We start from the raw sequence: 23,485 nt of genomic DNA, 5'->3' as shown, positions 1-23,485 counted from the left end.
CACCTGGGTGGATGTGTGTGTTTGTGTGCGTGTGCGCATGTGCTTGTGCACACGTGCAGGTGAGCAGGTGTGAGCACGGCGCCTCAGCCCTCTCCCAGGCAGAGCTTCCCTTGCAGTTTCAGCGGCTGTCCAGCTGCTCTCTGGACGGAGGGGCCGTGTCTGCTCCTCACGGAGGCCCCGGAGGCTGGGGCCGGGCCACAGCGGGGCAGGTAGGAAGCTCAGCTGCCTCACTGGGCCGAGTAACCCTGGAGGAGCCGGGCCTGCCTGTGCCTTGGGCCCCTGCAGTGGTGGAGGGAGGGAGGGGGTGAGGTCCTCTCCCCAGGGTGAGCACAGGAGGCCCAGTGGGGCAGGATGGAAGCTTGGCCCCCAAGGTCCCCAGTGGCTAAGCTGGGCAGGGTGGGTAGAGTTGTGTGGATGGGGCCAGGCTGGCCCGGCAAGGTGGAAAGAGGGCTGGTGTGGGACTGGGGTAACCCAGGTCAGGTGGGGAATGGGGGTACCAGGCATCAGACGTCACCAGTAAGCACCGTCTGTCTTCCCCGCCAGGCGTCCTTCTGGACATCCAGCAGCACTTCGGGGTCAAGGACCGAGGAGCCGGATTGCTGCAGTCAGGTGAGGCCCACTACCCCTGCCCGGTCCTGCCCCTCCTTCCTGGGGGGTCATTCTCCGCTGGGGCTCTGCTTTGTGTACAGATCCCACTGTTGCCACTCACAGAGGGCCCCCCTTCTCCAGCCTCTGCTTCTCTTCGGGCAAAAAAAATCAAGCTGTTATGCCCCTGCCCTGAGAGGCCGTGGGAGGCCGAGTGCAGGCCGAGGGCCCACGTCCCTGCAGGTGGCTCCCGGGGCCTCAGGGGACCCAGGGCTCCAGGTTTCATCCTGAGGCTTGAAAGGAGCTCCTTAGGTCAGTAAGTTGGGCGCTGTCCACAGGGCCCGGGCAGCCCTGTTTCCATACCCCCCCCGCACCCCCAGTTCCTTCCATTGCCATCAACCTAGGAGTTATCGCTTAGATGCCAAATCAGGAACCCCCCTGGTCAGCCCAGAGCCCTTCCCAGACTTGGGGCAGGAGCCTAGGTCCAGGCCTGAGGTTCTTGGCCCCGGCTCCCTTGAGGCCCCTCGCCTTCTGACTCTTGAGGAGGCAGGGCTCCAGCCCCTGGGCCAGGGCAGGGTGGCAGGTCATTAAGCGATTACCCCTGCCTGTTGGCCCCTCCCTCTAGGGTCCATGTCTCCCTTGTCCCTGCCCTGCCCACTGCATGTCCCGGGTGGGTCTGAGCTCCTGGCTCCCTGGCCCTCTCACTAGCTGTGGCCATGCTGGCTGTGTTCTCAGTAGGCCCCCAGACCTGGGCCAAGGCTCAGGGCCAGCACTGCATCCCAGCCTTGCTGTGTGGCGGGCCTGGTGCCTCCGGGCCCAGGGTTCCCCCTGACCATGAGGCCCAGTCAAATGTATGGGAGGAAGTCCATAGTCTGCATTCCAGGCTGTGAACCCCTTCCCCTGCTGGGGCTCTGCTGGGGGGAGGGGTGGAGTGAGCTGGCTTTGTCCAGGAACCTGCCTGACCTGTCTAGGTGGCATTCCAGTCGAACAATGAGTTCATACAGCCTGGCTACCTGTTGGGGTCTTTGGGGCTCAGAGAGAGGGGGTGAGATAGCTCAGGGCTCATCCCTACTATGTGAGAGCTGACAGAGTGACGACTGGGGGAAGGCTGTGTGGTCCAGCACCTCCTAAGGTCCCTGCCATTGCAGACGTCACCTCCACCCAGGATGTGAGCCCAAACCCCTCCCCTGGCCCTGGCTGGGTGTCCCTGGCTGGGCCAGAGAAAGTCAGCCTGCGCGCTGGGGTCTGGGACAGGTCCCTCCAGCCTGGGCTCTGAACTTAGAGAGTTCAAGCCAGGTGGGAGCATGGGAGCGAGCAGGCTGCTGAGCTGGGGAGGACAGGACAGGAGAGAGCCCAGCCACCAGACCCTCCCTCTGTGGCCCCTGAGTCACTGGGAGCTGCTGAGCTTCATCCCCTCCTGGTCTTGGCCTTGCTGAGTGATACAGAACAAGGCTCTGCCCCAGTCTCTCCACTCAGCCCCACTAGTGAGGTCAGGCCAGTGCAGCCACCCAGCGAGCAGGTGGGAGGGCTGTGAGGGTTGTAGCGCTGCCACAGTGATGTCCCCGGCTGCCTTCTTGGCTAAGAGAGGAGTCGTGGTAGTGACCTGGCCAGAGATGGACAAGTATCCCATAGGCATCATCTCGTTTGATTATTCCTCCCACAAGCTTCACTTTCCAGATCAAGGGACAGAGGCTAAGAGAGGGGAGGTGACTTGCTGCAGGTCTCATGGAGCTGGAACTCTGCATATACTGTCCTCTTGGCTTGGGGAGGGAGCACAGAGGGCCACTGGATTGGTGAGTCCTAGGTGTCTGAGAGTCTGGATCTCAGTGTTCTGGTGGTGGTGTGGGGGTGTGGGCCATGATGAGAGTCCCAGCACTCTCAGAGACCCCCTAGTCTTACGCCCTGACCCTCACCCTAACACCTACCCCTAGCACAGCTGGGACGGTTCCCAGAGTGTCCTCACCCCGTTGGCCATTCGAGCCAAGAAGCCAGGTGAGCTAGACCAGGATGTGGCCCAGTGGGCACCCAGGCACATCACCTAATTGCCTGGGCCGCGGGCACCTGTCTCTTCCCCAAGCCCTGATAAGGTCGGAGACAGGTGGAGGGCGCCAGCCAGGTGTTGGTGCTTGCCCGGATCAAAGGGCCAGGGCTGAGAGCCGGTTGTCTGCTTATTTCTGGGCACCAGGGGCTGCTGGGCCAGGAGACAGGCTGGGATGTGGCTGAGGGTGAGGCCTGGGCCTGCCCCTGCTATTTCCGGTTGGGAGCAGGGCGTGAACCTGGCTTGGGAAAAGCCTGCTTTCTGAGCCCCCTTGCAGATTGCTGCTAGCTCAGAGCTGACCCCCGAGTCTCCAGAAATCTAGCTCTTGGCTCTTCCTATTTGGGAAATCAGGGCCTCCTTAACCTACACCTGAAGAGGCAGCTGCATGGCAGGCCCTGAGCTGGGCTCGGCCACAGACGCAGTCCCTGCTCTCAGGGAGTCCCCTCCGTTGATGGGAACAGAAAACATCCCGTCTCCACCCAGGCCTGGGGGCCAGGGGGGCCCAGCTCTGCCTGGAGGCAGGTGGAGAAGTTTCCGAAAGGAGGGCATGTGAGTGGGGCTCTGAAGGATGAGTTAGAATTTATTCAGGGGAAAGAACGGCTACTCGAGTCTACCAGATTGCGTGGATGCGAGAAGCCTTCCATTCCCCTCCACACTGGATGAAAGATGCCAGGTAACATCTAAATTACACGGCTGAGCTTGAAAGCTAAAGCTAGCAGGAAAGTTTCAGGGGCCAGAAGCAAAGAATTCAACTCAAACACAGGAGTGGAGCTGGTATTAAAGCCAAGTGCTGCAGTGTTTTGGGTCACAGTATGTCTTAGAAGCTTCTTGCAGTATTTTTAATGTAAACATTTAAAAAATACGTTTTTATTGATTTCAGAGAGAGGAAGGGAAAGGGAGAGATAGAAACACCAATGCCAGAGAAACATTGATCAGCTGCCTCCTGCACGCCTCCTTCTGGGGATCCAAGCTCACAACCCGGGCATGTGCCCCGACCGGAAACGAACCATGACCTTCTGGTTCATGGGATGACATTCAGTCAACTGAGCCATACAGGCTGAGCTAATGTAAACATTTCTTATGATGAAAAAAATTTAAATATACACACAATGTAGAGAGAATGGTACAATGACCCTCCATATAGCCATCACCCAGATTCATCAAGTGTCTCCAGGCTCCGGGGTTACTTTGTTCTGAGGAGCGGGCAGTGCAGACGTGGCTTCTCGTGTCGCTGGGTAGCTTGGTTTCCACTCAGAGCCCAGGCAGCTCCCTGATTTCAATCTGTACCCCCAGGCCGGTGGGCAGTGTTCCCATCTGTGGAAGGCATCGCCTTCCTGGTTCCGGCTTTAAGCAGAGCCTCGTCCAGCCCCTGCTCTGTGCAGTTCTGAGACGTCCCCTGCCTTTCCCGTGTAGACCCGATGTTTCCAGGAATCCAGCAGAGGCCAGTGCAAAATTGCTCTTTAGGGAAAGCCTTAACGATCCATATCCTGCCTGGGACACAGGGGACCACTCCCGCTGAAGGCACACTCCAATGTGAAGTGGGTAGAGCACACAAGGACACCCACCTTGGAGGGAGGGAGTCAGCTGGCCCAGACAATGGGAAAACCAGCTCCCGGGGAACCGCAGAACTCCTGGAGGGACCTGAACACCAGGCAGACTCAGCTTGCAAAGCTCTACAGGAAAGTGTCGAATGTATAAGACAGGAATAGCACCTGATCACCAAAGAACAGGGAGATGTTTTAAAAAGACCTACATTTTAAATTCTCCTAGTGAAAAATCTAATGATTAAAATTAAAAAGTGTAATAATTAGCGTTCTTAACAGGTAGACTAGACCCAGTTGAAGAGAAAATAAGCAAATTGGAAGATGGAGCTGAGGAAATCAGCATAAGAGCAGCTCGGAGGGCGAGAGTGAAGGCTGATGCTGCCTGGCTGGAGTGTGGGGGATGGGAGGAGGGGCTGGATAACAGGCAGGGTCTGATGGTAAAAGGCATCTGGGTTTTGTCTGGGGCAGTGGGGAGCCAGAGAAGGTTTCGGGGCAGGGCAGGTGCATCAGGATCTTTACTCCGGGACCCAGTGTGGGAAGGGATGGTGGAGGAGGTTGGATGGCATTTCAGGCCTGGGGTGTGTGGAGTCACGAGGCAGTGATAGGATGGGACATGGGGGTGGGGCGGGGGGAGTGGGGACAGGAAGAGCCAGCTCAGACTGAAACTAGACAGCGCATCTGCTTTGGGGCTGCGTCTCCTGCTGGCCTTGCTCCCCTCCCCACTTTGGCCACCGTAGTGACATCCTCTGCTTTGATTCTGAAGGCAAAGCTGGGCAGCCCCTGTGGCTACTCCCCAGGACCTCCTGAGGCCTGAGGGGCCCACCTCGGGCTTATGTCCCCAGCAGACTGTAAAGGAGGAAGTCTGGGCATGGTGGCTTTCAGGCACTGATGGGTCCAGGCTGTCCGGGTCCTCCCATCCTCTTGGCTGGCCTGGGCTGCCATCCTCCACATCCCACGGGCAGAGCCTGGCCCCTGCCCACCCCATGCTGCCCAAGCACTCTCTCTGCCCACAGGATGTGGAGGATGGCGGATCTTTTCCAAATAACAGGTCAGCCAGATCTGGACTTTGTAAAAATAGTCCTGGTTCAGCTGGGCCAAGGTGGGGGCTGGATGCATGCTCCAAGGCCACAGTGTGGGAGCCAGGGCTCCCCAGCTCAGACCTTGCCCACTTCTGCTCTAGGACCACCTTCTGGTGTCAGACGGGGTGCATGTGCACTGAGGGTGGCTCAGCAGCCTGTGGTGGGTCCCGGGGTGGCCTGCCAGGGCACAGAGACTGTGTGGGGCTGTCCTGAGCTTCTGGGTGCTGGTCCCTCTGTGGGCCCCCAAGGGAGAAGGCCTTCAGCCAGCACCCTGAGCCCCTGGACTGCTGTGGGGTGGACAGCCCTTACAGATGGTGTCCATGCCCTGGCTTCCTGGTGACTCTCAGCCGTAGGAGGAGGGGGCCTGGCCATCCCATTGGAAGCGGGTGAAGCTCAGCCCTGACTTCCCCCAACCTCTACTCCCCCCAACCCCTACTCCCCCCCAACCCCTACACCCCGGCCATCAGGGCCCTGCCTTTTCCTCCCCCCCCCCCCCCCCGCCCCCGGCTCCCTGCTGGCTACTCCATTGTCCCAGACCTGTGGGCTCAGCACACGTGAGCTGAGCGTGAGCTGAGCGAGGGCTTCCCCACACCCGGGCCACAGGATGTCCTCCTGCGGGAGCTGCTGGGAAAGCCGGCCCTAGGGAGATGGGGTGGGGCAGCCGGGCTGCCCAGAAAGCTCTCCTGAAACAAACAAAGACGGTGGGGTGGGGGTGGGGCACAGGGAAGCTTCTAGCCAGGCTGGTCTTTATTTGCAGCAGAGCTGCCTGCCCTGCTGGCCGGATTGGCCTCTGTGCCCTGCCTGGGACAGGCGCACGCGCCCCTGCCTTTGTCTGTGCCCTTCCTCTGCCAGCAGCATTTCCCCCTGTGCCTGTCGGGATTGATTGTGGTTAGCCCCCTCCGCTGGCCTGGGACCCCCTCTCTCCCCCGCCTCGGGCAGAGCAGAGGGGAGGGCTGCAAAGATGGGTCGTGTCTCCCATTTCCCAGCCGGGGCCACTGGTTTGTGGGGGACTTGCCCAAGATGACACTGTGACCCTCCTGACCCTGGACTCCCTTGTCCCCAAGGGAAGGGACTGAGGGAAGAGGGAGTCCAGGGTCAGGAGGGTCAGAGTATCATCTTGGGCAAGTCCCCCCACGTATCAGTGGCCTCAGCTGTGACATGGGACAGACACGGTGAAGCTCAGGATGGTGCCTGGTGACCTCAGCAGGCTGGAACCGGGGTGGGGACAGAGAGTACCTGCTGCAATAGGGGTGCACCTGCAGTCCAGGGTGCCTCTGCCCACCCAGGTGAGCAGGCAGAAAGCTGGGGGGGGGGGCGGGGGAAGAGCCAGCAGCTGCCTCCCTGCTCTGCTGCAGGCAGGCAGGTGGGGATGGACCAGGAGGGTCGGGGTCTGGCCTAGGCCCTGGCTCACTTCCCTCAGCCCCTCTCCACCCACCAGTGGGGGCCTCCCAGTGCGCCCGTGAAGCGGGAGCATGAAGTACGCTGTGGTTCTCTGCTGCCCGCCAACTAAACGCCAAACCTGGTCCTAGTGTTGAGGGCCCATCCTCGCTCCACACCTTGTCTCCCGCTGCTTCCTCCACAGCTTCCCCAGCTGTAGCCTGACCCACTTTCTCGCTGTCCCCAATACACTGAACTTTCTCTGACCTTGGGAACCTCAGTTGGGACCATCCCCCTTCCTAGCCTGACCGTCTGTAGTGTGATTTACAGCAAGGACTCCGGAGTCAGACAAACGGGGGTTCAATTCTGGCTCAGCCACACACTTCGTTGTGTGACGGTCACTCCTTTCAGCCCCTGTTGTCCCCTCTGTGCGAAGAAGACAATAGTGAGAATCAGATGAGATAACCTGTGCGTATGTCCAGGGCGCATCCTTGGGCCTTGCCTATAATAAATTCCCCGTACATGGTAACTGAGGTTATTATAACAGTAGGCATGGTGCCTCCTTACCTGTTATTCAGGACCGCTTATAAGATTTGTAATTTATATTTTAAGGATTATCATCACGGCCAATTGCTATGCCTCCTTCAGTGCCCAGCACCGACATCACCACCGCCAGGAAGCCTCCCTTCATTATCCTGGCAGGAGTTGGCCTTCCTTGCTGGTTCCCTGGCATTTTAGCCCTTTAAGCTGGGCAGCCCACGGATGGGGTCTGCCCCCCGGGACCAGACAGGGTGCAGCTCCCACTCTGATTCTTTTTGCTCACTCCCCACCTAGCACAGACAGGCACAGAGGGAACCTTCTCCCTCCCCGCTGACGTGTGTAAGGCCTAATGAGACCGGAATCTCCTTCGTGCCCATATCCTGGTTTGATCTCTGAAAGGTCCTGGGAGACTGGCCCAGCAGGAAAAATTCTTTTTCTAGAGATGAGGAAATAATCGAAACAAGGGCCCAGTGTGGACTGGGCGGGGTGTGGCATGAAGCACCTTACAAACCTTATCTCATCCTCTGCTAAGGGCAACTGGGAGCTGCTCCTTTTATCTTCCTTTTACAGGTGAGGGGGTAGGGCTGCTGGGAACGACTTAGACCTGCGCCTCAGAGTCAACGGTTAGATTTTTAGGAATTGTGTGAGCTGGTTTTTAAATGCAACCATTATTAAAAACTAAATTATGTAAACTTACGATTAAACAACTCATTAAAAACGAAGGTAGCCGAAACCGGTTTGGCTCAGTGGATAGAGCGTCAGCCTGTGGACTGAAGGGTCCCAGGTTCGATTCCGGTCAAGGGCATGTACCTTGGTTGCGGGCACATCCCCAGTAGGGGGTGTGCAGGAGGCAGCTGATCGATGTTTCTCTCTCATTGATGTTTCTAACTATCTCTCTCCCTTCCTCTCTGTAAAAAATCAATAAAATATATTTTAAAAAAATAAATAAAATAAAAATGAAGGTAATAGCTCTGGCCAGGGTGGCTCAATTGGTTGGGCATCGTCCCGTGCACCTAGAGGTTGCACGGGACATTCCCCTGGGTTTTGGGCTCCATCCCCAGTAGGGGGTGTGCAGAAGGCAGCTGATCAATGTTTCTCTCATTGATGTTTCTCTCCTCCCTCTCCCTTCCACTTTTTCTGAAATCAATAAAAACAGCCCTAGCCTGTTTGGCTCAATGGATAGAGCATCGGCCTGTGGACTAAAGGTTCCTGGGTTTGATTCTGGTCAGGGGCATGTACCCTGGTTGCAGGCTCCATCCCCAGCCCTGGCCCAGGTGTGTGCGGGAGGCAACCAATTGATGTGTCTCTCTCACATCGATGTTTCTCTCTCTCTCCCTGCCACGCTCTCTAAAAATTAATGGAAAAATACCCTCGAGTGAGGATTAACACCCCCCAAATAGTAATAAAATAAAATTAATAAAAACATGTTTAAAAAACACACAAAGGTATTAAGTACAGTTCATCACTTCTTAATTATTTTACTATGTTTTACTCTTATCTGTGTTCTTAAAGCTATTTACTTCTATTATCTCTGTCTGGTAGAATTACTGTGTATACAGTGCTGTGTGGAACAGTGACATCACATTGGTAGCTTGAAATCAGCCAGGGTGGGAGTATTTACACCGTGGGAATTGGCAAACAGTATACCTCAGGAGAGCCAGTTGTTCAGCCTTTATCAGCACACCGCTAACGGAGGCCCAGAGAGGCTGTGCCCTGCGTGGGTCACCCAGCTGGGAAAGAGCAGCTGGGACTTAGAACCCAGGCAGTGCGTCACTGGTGCCCACTTTTGTGCGTCTCTATGTTGATTATGCCCAAGGTCCCAGTCACACACAGTTGGGATTAACAGGGCCCCCCACACACCCCATACACACTCACTGTTCTCACTAGGATAAGAGACCGTCGTGCCCTCCAGCCAGTCCTCTCTCCCTAGGTCACCTCCACCCCTCTCTCCTCCCCTCCCCCTTTCTCTTTTTCCAGGCCAGCCTCCCTGGGGTCTTGAGAGAGCAGCCCAGCCCGTGTGCACATTCAGCCTGGTGTCAGAGGCCAGTCACTGGCCACCTTGTCTGCCCACTCCCAGCCTTTGTCTGGCCATCTGCCCATCAGCTGTGGGACTGACTTCCTGGGCGGGGGGGGGGGGGGGGGGGGGGGGAGGGGGGTTGCTGCCTTGCCTGTTGACCCAGAGCCTACCTTTGCTTGCTGGCCTCTTTATCCCACCTGGGACCTCCAAGGCCCCTCCCATCACCGGCAGTGGCATCCCCACGGAGTCCTCTGAGGCTCTGCCCTTCTCTTGTTCTGGAAGAACAAAACCAGGTCAGATCATTCCTCTGCTCAGCATCCTCCAGTGTTTTCCTTTCTCACCCGCAGACGCCACAGCATCACAATGGGCCATAAGGCCGAAACCCAGCTGGCCTTTCCCCCCGCTTTGCCTCTCTTGTTCCAGCCACTCTGGCCTCTTTGCAGTTCTCAGATATGCTAAGTGCACTCCTGCCCCAGGGCCTTTGTACTTGCCATTCTTGCCCCAATGTATGCATGATTTGTTTTTTCACCTCCTCCAGATCTGTGTTGAAATGTCACTTTCTCTGACCCTTCTATTTATTTCTTTTATTTAAAAAAAATTTTTTTTATTGATTTCATAGAGCAAGGGAGAGGAAAAGAGAGATAGAAACATCAGTGATGAGAGAGAATCATTGATCAGCTGCCTCCTGCACGCCCCACACTGGGGATCGAGTCCGAAACCCAGCTGACGCTCTATCCACTGAGCCAAACCAGCTAGGGCTGCCTGTTTTGTTGGATGGATGGATGAACGAATAAATGAATGAATGAACAAATGAACCACAGTGTTTCCAAATGTCAGGGAAGCCTTGCAGCCAGCCGGCTGGGAGTGAGGGTGCTGTGTGATGTGTCAGGGGTGGGCCCTGGAGTTCCGGCCCAGTCCTGCCCTGACTGGCTGTGTGACCTTGGGTCGTTCCCTTCCCCTCTTTCCCAAGTCTAACGGGGAAGGCAGTGTGGCCAAGCATCAGGACCGCTGGCTCTGGAGACAGACAGGCGGGATCAAATCCCCATTGGGCTGCTCACTACTGGTGGGGCCCTGGGCAAGTCACTTCTCCCTCAGCCTGTCTCCCATCTGCGAGGTGGGCTGGGCTGGAAGGATCCACAGGAGGCTGTGTGGTGAGGCCTCGCGCAGCTCCTGGCATACAGAAACGGTTCGAGGAGTACATCTTTACTGTTTTAAAAGTACCCAAGGGGCTCCCCTACAGCTGGATAAGTCGGGGGCCTGCATAAAGAGGATGGGGTCGTGGAATCACCTGAACCCAGAGGGCCTTTCCTGCCGCCCCTGGGCCCAGGCCCGCCTGAGGTTGCTTCCCCATCATCATGAACATTATCGTGAACATGTGCTTCTTCTCTTGGGGTTGCTGCCTCGGGCCCTGGCCCAGGCTAAGCTTTGTCTCCTGGGCTCTGGCCTCGAGCTGGGGTGGTGTGGGCAGGGGGTCCAGGCTCAGGGACCCTGCACCAGCCCTCACGCTCTCCTCTGCCGGCACAGTGTTCATCTGCAGCTTCATGGTGGCGGCCCCCATCTTCGGCTACCTGGGCGACCGCTTCAACAGGAAGGTGATCCTTAGCTGCGGCATTTTCTTCTGGTCGGCCGTCACGTTCTCCAGCTCCTTCATCTCCCAGCAGGTGAGCCTGGCCGACTGCCTGCCCGGCAGCCCTGAGTGTCCCATCCGTTCCTCCAGTGGGTGCGGTCTGCTTGACCCGTCTTAGTCTAGTCTGGGGGGTTCCAGCCCCTTTGCTCCAGCTCCAGATAGTATCTTCCAAGGACAGTGGGATTGGGGGGCGGGGGGGAGTTGGGGATTTTTAGAAACTGGCCCTGCAAATAGACCCTTCCCCACACTGGCCGGAACTGAGGGACCCACAGCCCAGCAGCCTGACTCTCTAAGCTGCCTCTGATCTGGGTCGGACTGGAGGAACACAGGGAGCTAGGAGTCGGGACCCATTGGTTCTAGTCCTGGCCCCGCCATCATCTTGCTGTGTGACCACAGGTGAGCCACCACCCCTGTCTGGGCCTCCCACAGTTTGCTCTTCGTGTGATGGCCAGCTAACTACGTGGGTCAAAGTCTTAGGGAGGCCAGCATCACTTCAACATAAGGGAGATGTTTCTTACTCGGCTCCCACAGTCCTGGGTTTGAACAGATCAATTCTGTCAATTCTGTTGCCCACTCAGCCTTGTGATCTGGAGAAATTTACTTAACCTCTCTGCGCCTCAGTTTCTTTATCTCTAAAATGGGGATAATACTTCTCAACTTAAAGGGTTATTGTGAGAAATAACTAAGCCAATGAATATCTAGGCCCTGGAACATGGCAGGTATTCAGCAAATCATTACTTTGACTCTTTCTTCCAAAAAGGAGATATGTTGCTTTGAGAGGTAGTGAGTTTCCCATCACTAGGGATGCTCAGCAGAGGAAGGACAGTCACATGATGGTGACAGCAGAGGGAGATAGAGGGAGAAGGGGAGAATACCAGATCTGTCCTCAAGAAGTTCGCAGCTTAGGGGACAAAGGAGGAGACCCTGGCCCTGTCCTTGGGAGCACCCAGGCTGGGGTGGGAAGATGTGGCAGAAGATCCCATGTTTAGAGCCTTCCAGATGTGCGAAGTGCTGAGAGTCAATGTAAGGAGTGCAGTCTCTTAAAATCCACGGTTCAGGGAAGGCTTCCTGGAGGAGGTGGCATTGAGCTGGGCAGGCAGGACAGGGAGATGAGGCCTTTTGGTGAAGAGAGCATGGGCAGAAGGAGCAAACTCCCATGGGTGCAGATGGTGGGGTGTGTTCAGAAATTGAGGGACAGAGTGTTTTGGCTGGAAAGGAAGGCAGGGACCAGTCAAGGAGAGCTTCAGATGCCAGGCGGGAGGGCCTGGGCCTCCTCCTGAGGGCAGTGCAGAGCCCTGGAAGAGAGTGAAGAAGGACTTGGTGAGTCAGATTTACATTGATCGAGAGGGGGTTGGAAGCCAGGGCAGAGGGAATCAGCAGGTTTGGGGATACAACTTTGCTTCATGGGCTGCTTCAGAGGAAGGTCAGGCTCAGGAAAGCTCCAAGCCGTAGTGTCAACCTGACACCCACGATAGAAAATGGGGCCTGGACCAGACGCCTCTAGGGCCTCTCTGGGCCGTGTCCTGCCCTGGCCAGGCCCCTGGTCTTCTGATCTTTGGTGCTATTTCTGGGACAGGACCAGGATGCCAGGGCTGAGCCCCCTCCAGGTGTGTAGAGGAGAGAGGGTCGGGGAGAGAAGACAAGCAGAGGCAGAGAGAGAAGCAGACAGATCACCCCAATTACTCTGTAAATTCACTGCAAGCGCAATCTGAGTCCCACAGGGTTCTGAAGTTAATTTGGCAGAGAAAACGCCTAGGAACAGCCAAGAACATGGTGAAAAATAACAGCGAGAGGGGACTTGCCCTGTGAGTTAATCCAATCTGGCTATTCTACCTGAAACAGCAGAGGGACGGAAGAAGAGATCGGGAGACACAGTCCTCCTTCCTATGGGAATTGGGTGTAGGATGAAAGTTGCATCTCATGGTTTCGGGAGAATTGACTGTCCATCTGGATGAAAAATAAAGTTTAGCCCGTATTTCAAACCACGCACCAAAATAAATTCCGGATAAGTCAGAGTAAAGTAAAAAGCAAACTATAACCATGAGGAACTATAAATCAACAAGCAAGACAAATAACCCAGTGGGAAAAACGGGCAAAGGACAGTGACAGACAGTTGCAGGAGAAGATACCCAGTGGGCATTGACAGTAGGAAGAGACTGTACTCTCTCAAGTAATCAGGGAAATGCAAATTAAAACAACAATGAGATACCATTTCACACCCGTCAGATTGGCAACAATTAGAAAGGCTGGCAATACTACGTGTTACTCCAGCTGCTGGTGGGAGTGTAAATGGATAGACTCTTTGGAGAGCGACACGGCTGGGTTTTGTGAAATTCTAGCTGTGTAAATCCCTCAGCCCAGCCTTTGGCTTTGAGGTAGATGCCCAAGACAGAAACTCCAACTTGGGGACACGAGTGCATGCGAGGATGTTTGCTGTAGTCTTAAAATAGAAAAAAGGGGAGACTAACTGAAGGACCATGATGGGGGGGAAGCCCAGACAAAATGGGGTGTCTTCATCTTATGAGACTTTTTTCTTTGTTAATACCCGAGGATATTTTCTCCATTGATTTTTAGAGAGAGTAGAAGGGAGAGAGAGATAGAGATAGAGATAGAGATAGAGATAGAGAGAGAGAGAGAGAGAGAGAGGAGAGAGAAACATCGATGTGAGAGACACACATCATTTGGTTGCCTCCCGAACGCACCCGGATTGGGGCCAGGCATTGAACCGGCAACCCAGGTACCTGCCCTTGACCGGAATTGAACCTGAGACCCTCCGATGCGTGGGCCGGCGCTCTAACCACTGAGCAACGGCAGCCAGGGCATCTTAGGAGACTCCTAATCACAAAAGAATGAACTAGATCTATATTAAAAGATAAGAATGAGGGAAAGAGCAAGTTGTGGGACAAGGTTCATGGAATGGTTCCTTTTATGGTCATCTTTTTCAAAGCACACGGGACACTAAATGCTGTTCATTGGTACGTGGGTGTGCAAGTAGCAAGTGCACAGAGCAGTGGGCTGGGGGGGGCGGGGGGGCGAGGGGGGAATCTACAGGATCCCTGGTCAGACAGGGCTTGTTTGCCTGCTCCTGTGCCGAGGAGAATGGCTGAGGACACCCCGCCCAGTCGCACTCTCTCTGCAATATAACAACCGTAACATACCGGAGAACACCTCTCTCATTTGGGGATGGAATAGGCCTTCCTGAACAAGATGTGAAATCCAGAGCCATTAAAGGAGAAATGAGCAGACCGGACATTCTCAAATTAAACAACACGAAATGAAGCTTCTGTATGGAGGAACTCCATACACTATTTGTGACCTACGTAATAAAGGGTCATTACCCAGGCCCTAGCCGCTTTGGCTCAGTAGATAGAGCATCAGCCTACGGACTCAAGGGTCCCAGGTTCAATTCCGGTCAAGGGCATGTACCTTGGTTGCGGGCACATCCCCAGTGGGGGTTGTGCAGGAGGCAGCTGATTGATATTTCTCTCTCATCGATGTTTCTAACTCTCTCTCCCTCTCTGTAAAAAAATCAATAAAATGTATTAAAAAAAAGATTAAAAAAAAGGATCATTACCCAGGATGTCCAGAAAGCTATCAGAAACCAAGGCAAGAAAGACAGTCCAACAAAAAATAGGCAAAGGCTGTTGGCAGGTGATCCCCAGGAAAAGCAGAAGTAAGGAACCAGGGAAAGACTCGGGGATGGAGCGGGTGACGAGCTGTAGAAAGGAGAGGCGCAGAGATGGCTGAGCAGGACCAGTGACTCAGAGAAAGGACCGGGAAAGAGCCGGGCAGGAGGGAGGGAAGCAGAGCCCAGAGGAGGGCTGGATGTGGGCGATGCTGGCCGGATGGGTGGTCAGGGTGGGGCCGGGGAAAGATGACCAGGCTGGGTTCTCAGGCCCTGGGCAGCTGGGGACAGAGAGGCCCGGTCCACATCAAAGGGGTCGTACACTGGCAGCTGGCACGGCCCCACCCCTCCCAGATCAGCGGGGCTGTGCTCTTTGATGTGTGCGCGGGGAGGAGCGCCGAGCACTGGGCCGCCCTGCCCACTCCCCACTCACACTTGCTCCTCAGTGCTGCCAGGGCCAGCCAGCTGCCCTGTGTGTGGGGGGGTGGGACACAGAGGGGGGTGACTCGAGGCTCCCGAGGCGGGGCCAGAACTCAGGGAGGAAGTCTCCCAATTGGGGTGCTGGTGAAGACACAGGCTTATATGTCCACGGTGCTTACGAGGACAGAGGGGGCCTGTCTGGGCCACAACTACAACACTCAACTTGGGAGAGTCAAGTCCCATCTCAGCACTGGGCCCACCAGGCCCAGTCAGACCCACTCTCTGGAGAGGGAAACTGAGGCCCCGAGTGGCCTAAGGGTGTAGTTGTTGCTGAGGCAGGGGTTGGGCTCCAACCTCTCCCCTAGCTCCTGGACCCTGCAGGGGTGCGGGGCAAAGTGGGGGCCCGAGGATGAGCAGGCAGAGGAGAAGGAGAGTCCCCAAGCATTCTCCGCCCCTCCCTCCCCCACAGCACTTCTGGCTGCTGGTCGTGTCCCGGGGGCTGGTGGGCATCGGGGAGGCCAGCTACTCCACCATCGCGCCCACCATCATCGGCGACCTCTTCACCAAGAACACACGCACGCTCATGCTGTCTGTCTTCTACTTTGCCATCCCGCTGGGCAGGTGAGGACCCGGGCGAGGTCCCCTGCAGCTCTGACCAGGCCCTCTCCCTGAGGTTTGGTCCTCGGTGACCTAAACATGTGGGTGGTCAGCCTTGGGGAAACGCTGGACCTGCTCTGCAGGTGGCTGGCCGGGGGGCTGGGGCAGGTGGGCAGGGGTCCTGCCCCGTGGACAGTGAGCCCCTCCCCCATCCCCCTCCCCCCGCACCTGTCCTGCTGACTGTGCCTGTGTTCTCGGCAGCGGCCTGGGCTACATCACTGGCTCCAGCGTGAAGCAGGCAGCCGGAGACTGGCACTGGGCCTTGCGGGTAAGGACACCCCCAGACCAGCTTGTGCCCAGGTCACCCAGAGATCCAGGGACACACCCCGGGCTGGGATGCAGGCCTGGGCCTCCAGGCTTCCCACCCCGCAGGCCTGCACTCGGTTGGGGAATCCAGGTGTGAGCAGAGCCCAAGTCAGGCCCATCACCCTCAGGGGCCCCCAGGCTGAGGGGACGAAGAACTCTCCCAGCGGGTCAGGAAATTCCAGATCCACGAGGGCGCTTCCTGCTGTGAGCCCTGGCCCTGTGCTGGGGCGAGGCTGAGACACAACCTCTGTGGGGGCCTGCAGCCACTTCCTGTCCCCGGAAACAGAGATCCCCAGTCGCAGAGGAGAGGAAGCTAAGACAAAGTGTTTTTTCCTCAAAAGCAGGAAGGAAGCAGCCTCCGTGGAATTCCTTAATGGGAGTGGGAGCGCATGGAGAGGCTCCAGGCCTGTGGGGTGTGGGGGGAGCAGGTTTCCCGGTTCTCACGAGCTGGCAGAGGAGCCGGCACCTTGGAATCCAGGCTGCCGAAGTGGCCCCCCATCTGGAGAGAGGGCTGGGGCCTGGAGCTTCTGTTCTCACAGGGGGCAGGACCCAGGGAAGACCCCAAGGGTGCCCCGAGCCTCTGTTCTGGGGCCACATGGGCTCCTCCCACGCGATAACCTGCCTGGTCTATGTGCTGGATGCTCCGTGCCCAGCCAGTCCCTTCCCAGTGACCCGCAGGGCGAAGACCTGCCTGGGAAACTCTCTCAGACCCAGGGGTTCGGGCAGGGCTGGTGTGGCTCCCTGTCACAGTCACTCTCTCCTCTCCCACTCATCATTCCACATGCCTGTCCCTTATCCACCTGTCTTCCTTCTTTCTATCCATCCATTACCCATCCAGCCATCCAGCCATCTTCCTGCTTTTCCATGTGTTAAGGCGTCCATACAGTGATTCATCGTTCCATCGTCCATCTTCCTGTCTGTTAATTCACTCATCCATCCATTCTTCCTTCCATCTGTCTGTCCACATATTCAACCATCTGTCCTCCCTCCTCTATCCATCTGACCGCCCACCCCTCCCTTCTTCCTTCGATCCCCCCTCCCATCCCACTCCTGCTCTGGACACTGCAGGTTGAGCCCCCACGCCCTTTTTGCTGACCTCATTCCCAGCGGCTTTGCTCAGCAGCCCCATCGGGAAGGCTGGGCAGATGCCAGCCCAGAGGAACCTGGAGCCCAGAGCCCAGAGTGTGACTTGCCTGCGCTCCCCCTCCTGGTGCAGCAGAGGCAACGCCGGCTTGGCCCTGGCGTCCTAACTTGGTGCTCCCTGTGCCCTCAGGTGTCCCCCATCGCGGGCATGATCACAGGAACGCTCATCCTCGTCCTGGTCCCAGCCACGAAGAGAGGCCATGCCGACCAGCTCGGGGGGCAGCTCAAGGCACGGACCTCGTGGCTCCGAGACATGAAGGCCCTGATCCGCAAGTGAGTCCTGCTGGGGGGGTTCTGGTGAGAAGAGGGGGTGGCCCACCTAGCACCCGTGGCTGGACTCCCTGCTGTCTCCGCTGCCAGCAGTGCTGGGAGTGACATGGTGGCCACGTGTTGATGACTCTGCTGCCATAGCCCTCACGCCCAGAGCCCGCAAGGGGAGGCATCAGAGCCTTCCAACCCCGGGAGGAGTGGGGAGCGAAGGGGGCCTCCGGGGCCCCACTCAGTGTCCCTGCCCGGCCTCTCCCCAGCCGCAGCTACGTCTTCTCCTCCCTGGCCACGTCGGCCGTGTCCTTCGCCACAGGGGCCCTGGGCATGTGGATCCCGCTGTACCTGTACCGCGCCCAAGTCGTGCAGAGGACGGCGGAGGCGTGCAGCAGCCCGCCCTGTGGGGCCAAGGACAGGTGGGGCCAGGCCCAGGTGGGGGAGGTGGGCGGCAGGGTGGCGAGGGACGCTGGACAGAGGTGCCAGCCCTCTGCCCCAGCGTTGGCCTTCCTCTCAACCCACCCCCCGCCATCCTCTGTCCCACAGCCTCATCTTTGGGGCCATCACCTGCTTCACGGGCTTTCTGGGTGTGGTCACGGGGGCAGGAGCCACTCGCTGGTGCCGCCTGCGGACCCAGCGAGCCGACCCGCTGGTGTGTGCTGTGGGCATGCTGGGCTCTGCCATCTTCATCTGCCTCATCTTCGTGGCCGCCAAGAGCAGCATCGTGGGGGCCTATGTGAGTGCAGTGGGGGGTTGAGGGGTGGTGGGGAGCGGCCTGGCAGGAGCAGCAGTGTGATTTACGGGGCCCTCCTCCCTCCATGGGGAGGCTCCTGTGTGCCTGCCCCTGTTCTGCCAGGGCCTGTCCAGGGCTCGGCTGTGGGCATCTCGATGAGCCACACACTCCTTACGAGCCTGACTGCCGGGAGCTGCAGGCCAGGAAGGCTGGGAGGCGTTGGGGTTCCCTGCCTGCAGCCAGGGTGCAGGGAGCGAGCTGAGGCCCCGGGGGTGTGTGTGGGGGGCTTCCTGACGGCTGTTCTGGTCTCTCCTGGGCAGATCTGCATCTTTGTCGGGGAGACGCTGCTGTTTTCTAACTGGGCCATCACCGCAGACATCCTCATGGTGAGGCAGGCTGAGGTCGCCTCTGCTGACCAGGCCTCTTGACTCTCTGGGCAGCTGGGGAGGGTAAGGGAGGGGAGGAAGAGCTGCAGGACTTGGTGGTGGTGGCGGTGGCGGGGTGTGTGTGTGTGTGGTGATGGTGGTGGTGTGTGGTGTGTGTGTGTGTGTTTGTGTGTGTGGTGGTGGTGTGTGTGTGGTGGTGGTGGTGGTGGTGTGTGTGTGTGATGATGGTGGTGGTAGTGGTGTGTGTGGTATGTGTGTGTGTGGTAATGGTGGTGCTGGTGGTGTGTGTGTGTGTGGTGTGTGTGGTGATGGTGGTGGTGGTGGTGTGTGGGTGTGTGTGTGTGTTTGTGTGTGTGGTGGTGGTGTGTGTGTGGTGGTGGTGGTGGTGGTGTGTGTGTGTGTGTGTGTGTGGTGGTGTGTGTGGTGGTGGTAGTGGTGTGTGTGTGTGTGTATGTGTGTGTGTGTGTGGTATGTGTGTGTGTGGTAATGGTGGTGCTGGTGGTGTGTGTGTGTGTGGTGTGTGTTTGTGTGTGTGGTGGTGGTGGTAGTGGTGGTGGTGTGTGTGTGTGTGTGGTGGTGGTGGGGGAGTTAGGCTGGGAAGGTGCGCCTGGAGGCAGGGAGGGGATCAGAGATGTTGGGGTCTGCGTGGAGAGGGCCTGAAATTGGAGGGTTGAGCAGGCAGGATGGATGTGGAGCCTGGGTGGGGAGGGGATGTCTGGAGGCTCAGGTCTGTGGCCGGGAGGCTGGCAGTGCCAGGCTGGCACCGAGGGGGTGCCGCCTGCCAGCGCTCCTCCCCCAGGGTCTGAGCTTCCATCGACCCAGCTCAGCCTGGGTCCCAGGCGTGCCTGCCTGAGTGCCCGCGGCTGGGCTGTGGCCAGGCGCACAGAGGCCGTGTTCACAGGGCCAACAATGGGCCCCAGACCAGCCGGCCGGGGACAAAGGGCTGTCTGAGCGCGGGGGGCGGGGCTTGGTGTCCCTGGGCGAGGCTGGGTGCAGCCCGGGAGGGGCTGTGGTCCTGGTCAGTTGCAGCAGTCTGAGGGTGGTGAGGGTTGGGGATGGGGTGACACCTGGTCCTATGCCTTGGACTCCAAGTCAGTGTCAGGAGAGAATTGGGAGAAGGGGGTGCAGAGCCCAGCAGGGTGGGGGTGGGGGTGGGGAGAGTGGGAGCTGCAGGGACTGGCCCTGGGGGCAGGAGGCTGAGGGCTCCTCGTGGGCCGACCCTGGGGCACTCAGGGTTTGGTGCCACAGTATGGGGCAGCCCAGGGGATCAGAGGCGGCCTGGCGCTGGGCTCCTGCCAGCCCCTCTTCTCCAGGAAGGCTGCCCTGCCCACCAGCTTCCTGCATCTCTGCCTTCCTGGGCCATCTCTCTCACCCACACCAGGGACTTGGGGGCGGGGTGGAGTGGGGTGGGGGGCTGGGTGGAGGAGGGGGTCCGACTCAACTCTGTGCCTCAGCATGGAGCCAGGCAGGGGGGCGGGGGGGGGGGGGTGCAGCATCACTGCACATGCCAGGAGTGGAGGGAGGAGGAATCTGTTTGAATCAAGTGTGCTTGGTGCTGGGCAGGACCCCCTCCCTGCCTCTGCCCCCAGGGGCAGCCCCAGCTGCTGACAGGGTTTGGGTCCCAGGGAAATCGTGTCCCATTTTATTAAGTGTCACAGCCACGTGACTATTGGAAATGGGGCCACACAATCCCATCGGATCCAGGCCTCCTCCCTGCCCCCTGTAACGGGGTGCCCAGTGGGCCATGGCTGCTCCCACAGACTGTCCAAGGGCAGGCACTCTGACTAGATGAGGCAGCTAGAGCTCGGGGCAGGGGCCTGCCCAGGGCACCCCCTGAGGCGGCTGCAGGCTGCCCACGCTCCTCCGCTGCCTCGGCCCACCCCGCCTCGGGGCTGCGACCGTGGTCAGGGCCTGCTTGGTCTGATAAGGGTTCCTGGGCCCAGCAGCTCCAGGCACGTGGCCCTTAGGGTGCCCAGGGGTAAAAGTGCAGGCTCTTCCAGGGAGGGTTCTTCTCCCCCCTCCCCCGCAGGCCAACCTAGACCTTCCAGGTCCTCATGGAGGGGAACCAAGGTGGGTCTTTGGCTGGTGGGAGGTGAGGGCAGGAGGCTGAGCAGTCAGGGGCTGGGCCCAGTGTTGCCTGACCCTTGTGCAACCTGTGTCCCTCTGGGCCTCAGTTTCCCTGACCACTGCAGCTGGCTCTCTAAGAGCGCAGTGCAGAGTCGAAGGCAGCCGGTCTGTGAGCTGGTGATGAGCAGAGGGCCCTGGGGCTGAGGTGCTTCGGAAGTGTCCTGACCCCAGGGATGAGGCCAGGTGGTGGGCCTGGCTCCTCTGGCCTCTGACCTGCCACCTCTTCCACAGTACGTGGTCATCCCCACGAGACGGGCCACCGCCGTGGCCCTGCAGAGCTTCACCTCTCACCTGCTGGGGGATGCTGGCAGCCCCTACCTCATCGGCTTTGTGAGTGCCTGGGGTGGGCGCGGCCGTGGTGGGCGACGGGCTCCAGGAGTTGGCCTGCCTTGACACGCACCCACAATCCTCGCAGATCTCCGACCTGATCCGCCAGAGCACCAAGGACTCCCCGCTCTGGGAGTTCCTGAGCCTGGGCTACGCCCTCATGCTCTGCCCCTTCGTCGTGGTCCTGGGTGGCATGTTCTTCCTAGCCACTGCCATCTTCTTCCTCAGTGACCGTGCCAAGGCCGAGCAGCAGTGAGTGGGTGTGGGTGGGCTTGCTGCCACAACCCTGCCTGGGTGCGAGGTGGGTGGGTGGCCTGGCCCCTGGGCTCCCGCCTTCCTGACCTCTTGATGCTGCCTGTGCCCAAACCTCCGCTCCACGGCGAGGGAGCCCGCGGTGAACCAGCTGTGCCTGTGGCTCTAGGCTTGGGTTTTTCTTGGGTTAATGGTTTTGAGCTGGGACCCCTCTCCTTCCTTTTTCTCTCATTTTCTGACTTTCTCCTCTTTACTCTTCTCTTTCTTTCCTCTCCCCACCCCTGGGCTCTCCCACCTCCCCCTGGGGCTGACGAGGTCCCTGCCCAGCACGTCCGGTCAACCGGCCCCCGTGATTCGATGTGCCAGAGCAGTGCCCGGGCCCGGCCCCCGCTGATGTGCCACCTTGACCCCTGCCCGTCTCTCCCCCAGGGCGAACGAGCTGGTGATGCCACCCGCATCCATGAAGGTCTGAGGCGGTGAGTGCAGGCCAGGGAGGCTGAGGGGCTCCAGGGAGGGGAGGTGGGATTAGGGGGGAAGCACTCAGGGCACTTTCTCCTGAAGCACGGCCCAGTGACGAGGATCGTGGGAGGGGTGCAGGCTCCCTCTTCCAGTAAGTCAGCCCCCTTCCTTCCTCAGAAGGGCTGGGCCCTGACCTATGAGGGCATAGGTCAGGGCCACGACTGGCCAGGGGCCTGACTCCTACACTTTGACCTTCCTCTGGACCTGGCCCCTAGGGGCAGCACTTCCTAGTAGTGCAAGAGCCAAGGTCACCACCCCATACCCTGCCCCCAGAGCCCAGAGGAACTCATTTCTCCAAACAGGAAAGGAAGCTTTAAAAATGATGCCTCCCAAAGCCCCACCTCCGACCTCTGACCCCCCTTCCCTCTAGGTGCCTCTGGAACTATGAAGAATGCTCGCTCCCGCCTCGTCTGGGAAGTGTCCTTCAGCATCCCAGTCCTGCTGGGCTGTCCAGCTTTCCACGTGACCCCCGGCAGGACGCCCATCTCTGGTCTGGGACAGCCGAGTGGCCATGGCTCCAAGAGGCTGTGTCCTCAACTAACCTGGAAGGCTGTGTGTGCTGGGGCCACGTGGTCAGACAGACCCCCAGCCCTGGGTTTGGACTGCAGGGCCGCTGGGACCCAGGGAGAAGACAGCCCCCAGTGAGTGTGTGGAGAGAGCCTGGCCTGTCACCAGCTTATATGATCCTGGGCCAGTCCCTGACCTCCGCAGACCGCGGGGCCAGCGAGTCAGACTTTGCAGTGCAGCTGGCCGGGCAAGGCACCACCGGCAGCTCTGAAGACCCAGCGGCTCCCGGACTGCGCAGACAGCTTGTCCAGGCCTCAGGGTGGCCCTTCAGGCCCTGAGGCTCCCTGGTGTGTGAGGACCATAGCCTTTCAGCTAGGCCTCTGGACTCAGCCTGGCAAAGCTGGGCAGCTGTCGCGGAGAACTTCCTAGCCTGGCGGGTCACTCTAGAGGGCACTTGTCTCTGTGGCTTTGGCCGGGCTTAGCCTGGGTCTCTCAGGTGGGGACCAGCCCAACAAGTAGCTGGTATCACCAGGGGTGAAGGCCCTGGTGGTTGCTACAAGCCACCCGTGGCCCAGGTCTGAGATCACTGGGGTTGCCCACCACACAGGGCTCCTTGAAGCCCCTGGAAAACCTGTTCATCTCCTGAACACCCCCACAGGAGCCAGACCCACTCTTGCCCCACACTGGGCTCTTTCCAGGGGCAGGGCCCTGGGCTCTGACAGCCAGAGGAAGCAGCCTTCCACTCAGCTTCCTGACCCAGGGAGTAGCCTGGTGGAGGCTGACATCCCAGAACCATCTCCATCGACGTCAGCTGCTGCCGCTCACGTGCACTTCCACAGCCCTCTACTGCCCCCAGCCGCTGGCCACCCCTGTGGTCCTGTCTGCATCCCACCCTCATAGCCACATGCAGGGTGCAGCTGCCAAATGTCACCCGAGCCCTGGTCCCCAGCGTGCAGCTTCTCCCGTCCGCTCTGCTCCACTCCCTCCCTGCACACGTGCGGGGCCTTGTGGCCAGGCGCCCCTCTGAGCCAGCCTAGACAATGCTCGCTGCCCTGTAGTTACTGGCTGGTGTGGCTTCAGTGGTGTGGAAGCTACTGGAAAACCCACTCCCCGCCATGCTCTGGGGCACCCTGGGGGCCTAGAAAGGGGGTGGGATCCCCAAAGACCAGCCTGGCCTCCACCCCCACCCCAGGCTCAACTGGGGCCCCAGCAATGTTTTCTTGTTGTACAAGAACCAGGTCCAAGTGTTGCCTCCTCTTCCTTCCGGAAGCCAAACTGCTCCTTTATTTTTTAGAGCTGCTGATTGTGAATCTCAGAGTCTTAAGAGAAGCCAAATATATTCCTCTTGTAAATGAAGAAATAAACCTATTTAAATCATGCCTTGGTGGCTCTTGCAGGAAAGCAGCGTGGGGGGA

General features: G+C 58.6%; 1 protein-coding gene across 2 annotated transcripts in view; it reads left to right on the top strand.

The window, feature by feature from the left end:
• The window catches only part of SPNS2 (SPNS lysolipid transporter 2, sphingosine-1-phosphate), a 37,503-nt gene extending 14,056 nt beyond the window's left edge, over positions 1 to 23,447 (top strand). Inside the window, exons 2-13 of one of the 2 annotated variants that reach the window (XM_054709140.1) lie at positions 544 to 609; positions 10,705 to 10,841; positions 15,322 to 15,473; positions 15,711 to 15,777; positions 17,089 to 17,231; positions 17,486 to 17,638; positions 17,766 to 17,955; positions 18,273 to 18,338; positions 20,697 to 20,795; positions 20,881 to 21,044; positions 21,474 to 21,520; positions 21,934 to 23,447. In XM_054709140.1, the coding sequence (XP_054565115.1) occupies positions 544 to 609; positions 10,705 to 10,841; positions 15,322 to 15,473; positions 15,711 to 15,777; positions 17,089 to 17,231; positions 17,486 to 17,638; positions 17,766 to 17,955; positions 18,273 to 18,338; positions 20,697 to 20,795; positions 20,881 to 21,044; positions 21,474 to 21,516 (1,280 nt within the window). In that variant the 3' untranslated portion in view covers positions 21,517 to 21,520; positions 21,934 to 23,447. Of the gene's footprint in view, positions 1 to 543; positions 610 to 10,704; positions 10,842 to 15,321; positions 15,474 to 15,710; positions 15,778 to 17,088; positions 17,232 to 17,485; positions 17,639 to 17,765; positions 17,956 to 18,272; positions 18,339 to 20,696; positions 20,796 to 20,880; positions 21,045 to 21,371; positions 21,521 to 21,933 lie in introns of those variants that run through there. The other variant, XM_054709139.1, reaches the window with a different exon arrangement.
• The last annotated feature ends 38 nt before the right edge of the window (positions 23,448 to 23,485 follow it).

The sequence above is a fragment of the Eptesicus fuscus genome, chromosome 20 (assembly GCF_027574615.1).
Source record: "Eptesicus fuscus isolate TK198812 chromosome 20, DD_ASM_mEF_20220401, whole genome shotgun sequence".
Taxonomy (NCBI): Eukaryota; Metazoa; Chordata; class Mammalia; order Chiroptera; family Vespertilionidae; genus Eptesicus; species Eptesicus fuscus.
The sequence above is the reverse complement of the archived record's forward strand: the minus strand, read 5'-3'. Positions and strand labels throughout refer to the sequence as shown.